General features: G+C 30.9%; 1 protein-coding gene across 3 annotated transcripts in view; it reads left to right on the top strand.

The window, feature by feature from the left end:
* Positions 1 to 12,379, top strand: part of fal (SAM and HD domain containing deoxynucleoside triphosphate triphosphohydrolase falten) — a 100,061-nt gene that overhangs the window by 80,390 nt on the left and 7,292 nt on the right. For all 3 annotated transcript variants that reach the window (XM_075381446.1, XM_075381445.1, XM_075381447.1), the window contains exon 9: positions 10,070 to 10,276. In XM_075381446.1, the coding sequence (XP_075237561.1) occupies positions 10,070 to 10,247 (178 nt within the window). In that variant the 3' untranslated portion in view covers positions 10,248 to 10,276. The remainder of the gene's footprint in view (positions 1 to 10,069; positions 10,277 to 12,379) is intronic.

Genomic DNA, 12,379 nt, shown 5'->3' with positions numbered 1-12,379 from the left:
CATTATTCCTGTGCAACTTCTCAATTTTATTCCAGGTTTCTTGGATGTATGAAGTTTTATCACCAAGAATTTTTGGATTTCAGCTGATAATTTCTGTTAATGTGCTGAGGACTGACCGGTGGTTGCCTTTCACTCTTCCTTGTTCCTCTATAAGTCGGACAGTTTTGTTTGCTTTTGGACTGCTGTACTTCTTTAGATATCTCCTCTATGGCTTCCAGGAGCGTGTTTTTAAATTATTCCCGTTTTATAAAAGATGCTTGTTCGCTGTTGACTTACTTTTCACAGATTTACATTTGTAGATCGTGTAAAAACTTGTAAAGAGAATTTGATTCTGAGTAAAATGTTATGAATGAAGGACACAGAAAATTAATACAAATGTAAGAATTTTGAAGATTATTAAAAACAATGAATATTATTAAAACGCATCAAAATGGGGCTGATTTTAATGAGATATTAAACATAACAATATTTTCAATATTACAAAAGAAAAGAACTAAATATTTTAGTAAAATAACTAACACAAAATAAAACCAACTTAAAAACAATTAAATAAACTGCTGAAAATGTTCACCACAGTGGATACATTACTCTGCCCAACAAACAACTTTTTTTGCTGGTTTTCCATATTTCAATAGGGTTGTTTTGTATTAGTTACAACCCACTAAGAAGTCACTGCAGTACGAAACAAAAGGAATTAGATATTTTTAAAAAATAAGCTATCAAAATTTTTATAATAAAAATTAAATACAGCACATCAGTAAAAAAAAATTTATTAGACATATTTAGAGCTAATTAAAAATTAATTTTATCTAAATTGTTTGAAATAATTTATTTCATAAGTTGGCAAAATACTAAAAGCTGAATCCAAATAATTAAGTGTTTTGTATTGCATTTAAATAAAGTGAATGAAATAATACATGTACGTCATTATGTGACAATGCCTTATAAATTTTCCAATGAAGAATATGACATTTTTGTTTATGTGTTCTGCATTGGGATTATATGAGCTACACGGCAAAAATATTATCAAGCATTTCCAAATAGGAAGATTCCAGGCCACAGTACCTTTGCTTCAGTATTTCAGTTTTTGCATACAGTGGTCATTGGCATTTTCTTCATATACTGCTGAAAGGAAGAACAAAATCCTGTCAGGGAAGTAGAAAACATAATTTAGCACAGTATGATACTGATGTCGGGGCATCAATACCAGAAGAATTTTTACTACACTGGTTTAACGTAAAGTTAAGTATGGCAAATACTTTGAAAAGATAAACCCTACCCTTTTAGTTTACAAAAGGTACGAAATTTATTTCCTTGAGCTCTCCCTTCGTGTTTAAATTTTAGTCACTGGACAGTGTTAATTAACATAAATTATATTTTTATTTACTAAGTCACATTCAGTCAAAGTGGAATTTTTTAATTCATAAAGCAGTCACATATGGAGTTAATGTAAATCAATCCACACGTAACATCTGTAGAAATTGTATAAACAGATTCTTTTTAAACATTTGGTGCGCGGTGTTGTAGGCAACAAGAAATTGGGATTATTTATTTTTGTTGAGAATTTTTCAGGTGCTTCATTCTTTAACTTTTTACGCAATTATTTGCCAGACCTATTGAAAAAAAAAAGGCCGATGATTTTGCAGCACAATGGGGCACCTCCTCACTTTTCTCTAACGGTGTGACAACACTTAAGTGTGACTTTTTTAGATAAGTGGATTAGACTTTGTAGACCTATTGACTGGCCTCCAAAGTCGACTGACAACAGCTCTGAACTACCTGTAGGACACTTGAAATCATTAATATATGAACAAAAGTGTAATACAATAGAGGAGAGGAAGTTATTAGAATTCTCAGTGTGATACAATAATACAAACAACCCTGTTGAAAGCCACCAAAAAACTTTATTCTTTGGGCAGAGTAATGTATCCGCTGTGGTGGTGGACATTTTCAGCTGTATGTAATCGTTTATAAGTTGATTTTATTTCGTTTTTGATTGTTATTTTTCTAAAATAATTAATTCTTTTCTTTTGTAATTTTGAAAATTTTGTTTTGTTTAATACCTAATTAAAATCTGCCACATTTTGATAAGTTTTGTTTTTAATAATCTCAAAATGCTTACATTTATATTTAGTTTTTGTGGACTTTATTCAGTTTTGCTCAGAATCACATTCTCTACAAGTTTTGTTGCAACATTTTTATGCTTTTATTATCTATTCAACAAAGTTATTTTATGCCACATATAAAATAATAATATAATGTTTTTTGACTCCAGTCTTTTGTATTTTACCCTAGATTTCTCAAAAACTAATAAAAGTAGTTTTGGGACCTTTGTATTTTGTTTGGGTCAGATTTCTTCTAAAATTATTAAATTTACTCTTTGATTTAGGTCCAAAAATTACAGTCTGGCATAATTTTACCAAAGGCATAGACATCAGATGGAAATCTTTCACCAGCTGACACTCAATAATGAAGCATTTCGAAATCTATGTTGATATGAACTTTTTGTCTTTAGTTTCACCAGCAGAACATGTTTTTACAGATTATTTCAATTGAAAGAAATCTGTGATTTATTTTTACCAGGCAAGATTTTTTTTCTAATTGAATAAAATAATATGATTGGTGTGATGAATAAAAAGTAGTGAACACTAAGTAGTTGTCCGTACTAGTAAAGTATAGCCTAAAAGTACACTAACAACAAATTAGTATTTACTTAATTTCAAGTGAATAAATGTTTACTGATACTAGATAGTAACTTTTAAGGAAAAATTAGTATTAATTAGTTCACACTAACTAGTGGCATTAGTAAACTCTTGGAAGTTCACAAATAGAACACACTTCATGATGTCATTTTCATTTTAAGATGATGACGTCATAATTAGTCAACATTTTTGGCCACGTAACATATCCACACATGTATGTAGCTAATTTGATCAGACTTCTGCTTTTTATACTGCGCTTAATTTATTCACCATTAGTGATGATTTAGGGAAAAACATTGATCAAAAGGAATGTATTAGAATTTTAAATGAGAATTGTGCTCTTCTAAAAAAAATCAATATTGCAGATGGTAGTAGCTGAAAAAGAGAAGGCCTGGAGAGATAGTAATAGAATATTAAAGACTGGAAAAATTGTTACGATTGGGCAATTGATAAAGGTTTAAACAACATGAAATCTTAGATCAAAAAGAAGACTGAAACAAACACCATGGGAAATAAATGTATAATACTGCAAGACTGGGAGAAAGATTTTTTGGAATTATTAAATTGTGAAGATGATTAAAAGTAAAACCCAGTCTTCTCTAAAATTGAAGATTTTGTTACAGTAGGCTTGGAAACTTATAACAGGGGTTCAACAAAATCAGGTTCTGATTCTCCTTGTCAATTGACAAAGCGATTCATACAACAGAATCCAAGCAAACAAAAAGAAAAGCACGGCACGACAGCAAAACTGAGGAAATATTAAAACTCTCCGCTCCAGAGCTCCAGCGCCTTGTATTATGGGAGCAATTAAAGACAGCAAGAATCCAAATTGAAAAAGATCAGTTTTTGCATTCTCAAACATTGTTTTTCCCAAAACTGCAAGAAATGAAGAAACAATTTTTACAGAACTTGCACCATATCTTCAATTTGATAAATAATTGTTTCTTTATCTTTTTTTTAAATAAAGAGTAATCCTACCCTCATTTTCCTGTTAAAAAATAACTTGAAAAAATTCAATTAATAAATTTAATAAATACATTTACAAAATACTGTAAATATGATTATTTACATTTATAAGTGAAAGAAAAAAAGGACTGTTTTAAAGAGTTAGGATTTCCATTATATTCTTGCGTTTTTGTTCACCAGCAAGCCATATATCGTGCTGATTTTCCTGAAATTCATAGTCCAGAAGCTCATCGTTGTTAAAATATTCTTCTTCAAAATGAAAGTCATCATTTAAGTATTTCGCTGCATTATGCAGTACTCCACAACATAATATCAGTGTAGGTATATTTTCATTAGATAACCTAACATTTTTTTATTATCAGAAATCACATTTTCAGCTATCCAAATACATTCTTTTATTGTGTTCTACTTTGCATGCGGCAAGTAATCTTTCTTCTTGATGGTTTCTAGGATTTCTGAATGGTCTAAAGCCAGGGAGAAATGCTATATTTGCTGTCACAAAGAAGACAAAAATCTATTAAACTCCAACAGCTTTCTGCTCACCTGCAGATCCTGCTGTCATGTACACTACCTGGCCAATGTATGTCTACACTGTAATTTTTTTCTGTTACATCACAGGTTGTTCACATGAATACTTGGAAATCCTTTCTTGTTAATGGACCGATCAGCAAATCGATTTGTTCATTTTATTTTTATATGATTGCAGTGTACTGCACCGATGACAATAGGAATCTGGAAATGTGTTTGCCAAATTCTGTTTGGTGGATTCATTTTGATGTCAGTTTGCAGAAATGTGATCCATTCGTGTGCTTTTCGAACAATCTTGTTAAGTACAAAGTTGAAAATTGTGCGATTCACCCGGAACTCTTCCCCGACATCGCCTTATAATCAGGGTCACTAATATAACGAAGAAATATCTCCATTTTATCCTGCGGTGATGGAACTCCACCTTGAACGTTCAGCACTTTCATCCAATAAGTGGTTACACAAAATGTCTATGCTATCAGATTCAAACTGTAATAGTTGCTTTGAATTATTTGGATTAATCTCCTTGTAAGTTTTACATTGCGTACTTACATAAAAGCAGCCACTTTTTACAATGATTTTATCACTGATTCTTTCTCTTTTTTTCCTGTTTAGCCTCCGGGAATTACCATTCAGGTATTATTTCAGAGGATGATATGTATGATTGTAAATGAAGTGTAGTCTTGTACAGTCTCAGTTCGACTGTTCCTGAGATGTGTGGTTAATTTAAACCCAACCACCAAAGAACATCGGTATCAACGATTTAGTATTCAAATCTGTATAAAAGTAACTGCCTTTACTAGGAGTTGAACGCTGAAACTCTCAACTTCCAAATCTGCTGATTTGGAAAGATGCGTTCACCACTAGACCAACCCAGTAGGTTACCGATTCTTTCTAGTCTACTCGAAACCTACCTACAGAATTGCCTAGTACTAACTAAATTTGCTTAGCAATCTGTGCTGTTTATTCATCCCAAGGTTAGTAAAAACTAAGATAAATTGAGTATAAAAATAGGAAGTACTAGCACGGTAGAACTTACTCTGCATACACTAAGACTGATGACCTTGAATGTTTACTCAAGGATTTTATTCGCTTGATGCTTAGTAAACAGTAAGATACTTCCTAGTATAAGAGCTTACTACCTTTTATTCACCAGCCCTAACATCTGTGACTTGAGTTGACCGACTTGAAAACCACTTCGAATATGTTTTGCATGTTCAGTTTAACATTTACAATGGAGTAGACAATGTCGATACTTGCCCTACAAATTTCAGCATTCCCAAATTATTATGAGTCTGTTCTTGCAAATAAGATCATTAATCCAATATTGTAAAGCTTCAGTCAAAACTTCCATTAGTCTCCGGCTACAGTAAAAATCAGTGACATAGATGATTTAAACAGTTTAAAACACTTACAAAAATTTGTATGACTTTTTACTATACAGTTCTCACATCTGTGAGTGAATTTTGGCTAGTTCACACCTTAAAAAAATTAAAATCTTATCACAGCACACTTTTCAAACAGAGCTGACATTTTGAAATAAGCAAAAATGTTATAGTGGAAATATTTTTGAAAAGCTGATACTTTCTTTTTCAGGGATGCCGACTTGAGTATCAAACAATTTCAGTTTATTCTCTTATAGATTTGCTGCTGTTTCTTTTTGTCTCTAATTATACCATGTGGCACAAGAAAATGAGAAATTTTGAAGTAACTCTCACAAAAGTAATAAAAATGAATTTACAAGTTTTATTGTTGAAAACAAAAAGTAAATTACGTCATTTAGTGCCCCAACAAAAAAATCTAAATTTCTAAAAGCATTGTCCTTAAGATGATGGCAGTTTGAGTGCACGCATTCGCATTCCTGAAAGTGAATGCTGAGATTTTGCATAGCACTTTGAAACACTTCCATGGGAATTCATGGGACCACGTAGTCTGATGGTTTCATTTCCTGTACAAATTGAATTTTGTAATGGTGAATCTTCAAATCACTGTGGAATATTCTGTAGACGGTTCAGTTTAGGTTCAAAGCAGCTCTGTTTCCTTGTCAATTGCCGTGGGCTCCTTCCAGTTAAGGCCCAAACTGCTTCATTGTTTTCTGGGGTCTGTTGAGTTTGTTGAGCTCCTGTGTTTTCTTTTTTAGAGCTGAACCCATCTTCTGAAAATTCTCAGCTCATGTCTTGATGGCGTGGCAAGATGGAATGCGACCATAATGTCTTAAATTGTAATTACATAATTCCCTTTGAGCAGCGGTCACACTTACCATTCTTGTAAAATACTTTCATGGCAAATACACATTGTGTACCGACCCACTGGTTCGTGATTACTAAATGGCAGGTAGTTGTGCTCAGAAAGATGACACTCCTGCTTTCCTACCATCTGCTCAGGGCTGCCACTACTACTTTCAAAATTTCCCGTTTCCCTGTGCCACTCTGTGTAACAACCCTTGTGTACAATAATTTCAGCCGCAGAGCAATTCGTTGGTTGTGTAAAACGTATACATTAAGTAATGCCTGATAACCGATTATTAATAATTATTTTCTTTATTTACTTTCTAAATTTACAACTTCACTAATTAAACACTGCAATGAGTTATAATAATTTATGTTTTTAGTTAAGTTCACATTTTAAATATATATTAAATATGTCTAGCGAACAATAAAGATTTAGCGATGTTGTTGCTAAAACATATTAAAGAAAAGTAAATTCATATAATTAATTCTAACAATAATTAAAATCAGCTGGTTCATTAACAAATAAGAAAAAAGATGATGACAGGAGATGTTTACATTAAGCAAGAGGACAAAGAAAACAAATGAATTTGAACACCTTGTATGTGTGTCTGTGTATATGCATGTAATATAATACACATTTTGTATCTAAAATAAATTCCAGCCCCTATTTTGTTTTACAGTTGTTAATTTAAATTCTGATAATACACATTTTGGAAATAAATGCTATTTTTGTAACCTGTTCTAATAGTTTGACCGCAATCTTGTTTCCACCGTATTGTATTCAACTCTTTAAATAATATTACAATTTATATTAAAACTTACAACAGTAACAAAGGAATTGTGTCGCTTTCTTACTAATTGTAAAGATTCAAAGTAATCTGCAATGGTATAAAATACCATCTGTTAAACAAATATCGAATATCTATTTAAAACAGTTCAAAAGATTTTAAGAAAAAATCAATCATCATAATAAATCTTCATGAATATATTTTTTTTTAGTATTGGTTTTTTAAGTCAGAATTTTGTCCTAAAAAGCACCCTCAGTTAGTAATTTTTTTAATGGCTAATTCTTTGAAATCAGATAGAGATATCAATCAGTGCACGGTTTTCAGGGTAATATTTTGCATGGAAATGATGTGTTGTACGGCTAATGTGTAGAATCCAATATTTTAGAATAAATTAAAATAGTGTTCATGTTCAAAATAAGTACATCTGTCTGGATTATCAAAGTTAACAATTATTTAAAAGAATAGGGGAGAAAATTACTTTATGTATGCTCTATGTATATATATTTATTATTATTTTTTTAAAAATTAAAACCAGCAGAATAGAATTATATTTATAAATATAAAAAAAAATGATAAACTTATAAGCCATTAAGTACAGTTTCATTCTATATTTGGCTCTTTAAGGAACTCATTGACACTTTCACAGGACATTTTATTTAATTTAGTTGGTAATAGGAGGGATGAGTAGGAAGTAAAGATTTGTTAATAATGAATGCAACTTAGGAGGAAACGGCTTTGTAAAATGTAGAAAAATTTCCTTACTTCAGTGGCAGGTATTAAATGGATGGAACAATGGGTAATGAGATAGAAGAGATGGTGAAAGGAACCAGATTGCATTTACTACGGATAGATCAATCCCAAAGAAAGTAAAAATGCCCATATCACAATTTAATAGTTCTTGTAATAGCATATGTGAAAGAGTCTTGTAAATGTCTGAAAGGGAGCAGAGTAGGGTTCAAACGGGAGATATGAAACTTTTTTAAATTCAGTTAGCGGGCAAAACAAGAAGGGACGGCATAAGAAATAATGTATTGACTGTAAAGAATATAATAAAAAGATTGAGAAATGTAACGCTGATGAAAGCATGAGAATATTAAGAAAATGGAAAGATGCAAATGTAAGAAAGGCCGTTTTTGATAGTCGATCTGCATACATGTTAGACTGTTGAGGGGGATGTGAAGAAAATATGTTGTTATGAGAACTGATGGAAAAGAAACAATACTGGGTAATAGAGATCATGAGGGGATAATAGTCTGATCCAATGGCTTTGAGCTTAAACCAGGTATGGGTGTGTGTGTGCGTGTGCGTATGTATAGTTTGTAATATTGTTTCACATTTAACTTACAACTAATACATCTCAAAATGAATCACCTTATGGATGTGTTGAAGGAGAATTTTATTAGAATTCATTGTTTATGTAGTTTTATGTGAAAATTTGTATTTAATGGTATAAATTAAAATATACTATTTTAATATTATCGTATGTTTATGTGCCTGAGGCAAGTTTGTTGCACCATATCCATCTACATTCTTCTCTGTTATATATTATAAAATTTTGAGTTCCTGTTAGCTCCCATTTCATTTTACATAGTCTACAATTTTTACTTTTGTCTAATTTCTTTTTTCACGCTTTCCACCTCAGTTTTAATTGATTCTTCTTATTAATTGATATTTTCTGATCGAGATTAGCTTTCCTATTCTGAATCTTTGTTCATTTTTCTCTCTTATCAATTCATTTAATATTTTCCAATTTTTTCCATGTCTGCATTTCAAATGCCTTTTCTGTTTACTTTGTCATTCTGCTCATAGTTCACATTTGTACCGAAATAGGTTGCGAACAGAACTATTTACGAAATACATCCTCATTTCCATCTTACTGTAAAATTGTTTCTTTTTCTATTGAAGGCTGCTATAGATTTCACTTTTTTAATTTTTATTTCAATTTCACGTACACAATCTTATATTGACACAGTAGTATCTTAGTACTATACTGTTTTTCTTGTCTGAATGTTTTCTTTTGAATAAATATTCTTGTCTCTTATTCTCATTACCGTAGTTTTACTAACATGTATTTAATGCTGTATTCATCATAGTGTCTTCTGATTTTTAAATCGCCATTTAAAATCATTTAATTGGGTTTTTAATTTGCATAAAAAAAAATATGTCATCCGTAAACTTTTTACAGTTAATTATCCTTCCTTCTATGCTGATCTCTTCATCTTCTAGTAAGGTCACTTGTTTATTTTAATTCTTTATTTTATTTTATTTTTTTCTAATTCTTATAATTTCAATTTTTTTAATAATCTTCTATCAATCTGCTCTTTAGTCTCTTAATATTTTTATCTGCCCTGTTTGACATGATCTAGCGTTTTCCATATCTGTAAAACATGCACTTGGATTCCTTTACTTCTTTGTACTTCTCATGATAGTTTTATTAGCCCGATCGTATTATTTATCACCCTTCCCTTTCTGATTTGTTTTAAACTATTTTATAATCTTAATTTTTTACTTCACTGTACTTTTTGAGAATCAGAGTTGGTTTTAAAAAGTATTCTGCCTGCACCCCACTATTGTAGACTGTAATACATGGTTTCACCATGTCTATCGTAATCTTTCTTCATTAAGACATTTAATCGCTTTTATCAGTTTTTCTATTCACAAGGCTTTTATTTTCTTTTGTAAATTTTTTATAGCTCTCTCAAATAGAAAATGTAACAGCAGTCTTATTGAAAAGTATAGCAGTGTCACTGTTTGTGGATAGTCAATACAGCTGGTGCTAACGTATGCAATTGCTCGCTGTAGTATGGTTTGTGATGCGGTATGGTTTTTCTTCTAATTAGTGTTTGTTTTGTTACAGACCTGATACAAGCTCAGCAAACTTCACTATACATGCATATTGTCAGACATACAGATTAGATGAAGTCACCAAGAAGGAAATATATCAAGAAATTAATAAGTACTTAAAGAAAATGATAAATCATTATACTGAAAAAGGATTTCATAACAATTGTTGCGATAGAAGTGCTGCCCTGTAGTCTTTATGACAAGAGGTTTATTCTTTAAGGTGATAGAAATATTGAATTGATTCTATGGAGTATTAATTATCGACATGTTAATGTTATTGTTGATATGGTTTCTGTATTATTATCAATCTGTTACTGTAAATGTACCAGTACAATCGCTAGGGAGATATTATTCAGTCTTATTATTTGATCTTTAATCCAGGTTACTGTGCTACAAAGTCTACATAGATGTCCTCAGCATGTTAAGTGACAGTTACAGCTTTGTCGACGACCAGAAACCACTGTGAATTATATCTGGATAGTAAGATTAAGATGTTTTGTGCATATTCAGTTAAAAAAATTGTGACCTAGTCACACAAAATGGGAAAAGGAGTTTTTATAATTAAAAAAAAAATAAAATAAAAAATAATACACGTTTATCTTTTCTTACCTTAAGAAAAGCTTAAGATTAATCTTAATCTGATAAATCCTAATGTTATTATTAAGACTTATTTTTTCTTATGAATTTGAAAAGAAATAATTATACAAATATGACATCAAAATTAGCCTCTTGCAGGGTATATTTTTGTAGAAATCAAGTAAAATCTATTAACTCATTTATCTTTTAATTCCACTAATTTCCAAAAACCAATAGATCACAATATTTACTCTAACGCTGAGCACTTTGATTTATTGATCAATTGTGTAATTATTATTCATGAGTTTTAAGAAGACAAAAGAATATTACATGCTTTATTAAGAGGTGTGTGAGAGGGCAGTGATGGATTATTTGCAGATGATCAAACTACCTTAACTTGGGTTGAAGATTGGGTATCAGGGAACTATTTTAAAATCATCCTCAAAGGGAGGCAAGCCACCCTCCACACCACCAGCCCCATGTTAAAAATTTCAAATGGCAATTTATAAATTATATGAAACCCTGCAAAAATCATAATTTTTATGAAAAGAAGATTAAAAATCTGTCCTTTGTATCATTTACTATGCTGTAAAACCTTTTTTTTAATAATGAAAAAATACATTTTGCCTTTTAAGCGTTAAATCTTTTAATGGGATGGCATGACCTATCATCGGAAAACCCTCAGAGTTCTAAGTAATTTGATATAAAGAGAAGAGCAATCGGTCAACTGATATCAAAGATATGATTATAGACTTTCCAATGGACTGCTTGGCAGTTATATCAAAAAGGTGATATAGTAAGCTTGTAATTAAACAACTTATCATTTTTTTATATTTATTATTTCATCCATTTTTTCCCTTGGGCTTGTAATATTTTTTTTCTTAATTTTTTATCTCTCATCATTATTTGCATTAATGTGTAATCTTTTAAAGATGTCATAGTTAGTTTATATGTTTAGTACCTTTTACCGTTCTTAGCTTCATTCTTTTGTCTACTGTTGACGCATTTCAGAACAACTCTTGTCAAAACTTACTGCACTGAAAGGCTGAAACTGAAAGGCTGCTACTGCTCTTCCACAGAGATCAGAATCAGTCATTGAATCTCATAAAGATTGATTACACATTTTGAGAAAGAACAAAGATTAATTTTATTTATGGATCAAAGAATAAGTAAGTATATCTGGTTGTTTGCACCAGATAACTGTTTGATGCAAAGCATCTTGAAACAAAATCTCACATACGTACATGGCCTTCAACAAAAAGGGTGTATTTTATTTATTGATTCTCTTGCTACTGAATATAAGATTCACAAAAAAGTGTCTACTGAATTGGTCAAATTGAAATATAAGTTAGTTTAAACAAAAATTGAGACCTAAAAATTGAATTTAAAAGATAAACACTAGCCATTAAAAATACATATCTATTAATTATTATAAGCATTGCCATTATCAACAGGATGAAGCCTCTCCTCATTATGTACTACTTGGTTGGCTATGGAAATGTTAATTTCCAGGTGAGTGAATCGGTAAAAGGGAAGCAACTATGAGAGATTTAATTCCAATTTTTTATGGGGATAATATTTTTGAAATTGGTGATTTTCAAAACAATGATTTAGTTTATTTTTGTCTTCAGTCATTTGACTGGTTTGATGCAGCTCTCCAAGATTCCCTATCTAGTGCTAGTCGTTTCATTTCAGTATACCCTCTACATCCTACATCCCTAACAATTTGTTTTACATATTCCAAACG

The sequence above is a fragment of the Lycorma delicatula genome, chromosome 13, assembly GCF_047948215.1.
Source record: "Lycorma delicatula isolate Av1 chromosome 13, ASM4794821v1, whole genome shotgun sequence".
Lineage (NCBI taxonomy): Eukaryota > Metazoa > Arthropoda > Insecta > Hemiptera > Fulgoridae > Lycorma > Lycorma delicatula.
The sequence above is the reverse complement of the archived record's forward strand: the minus strand, read 5'-3'. Positions and strand labels throughout refer to the sequence as shown.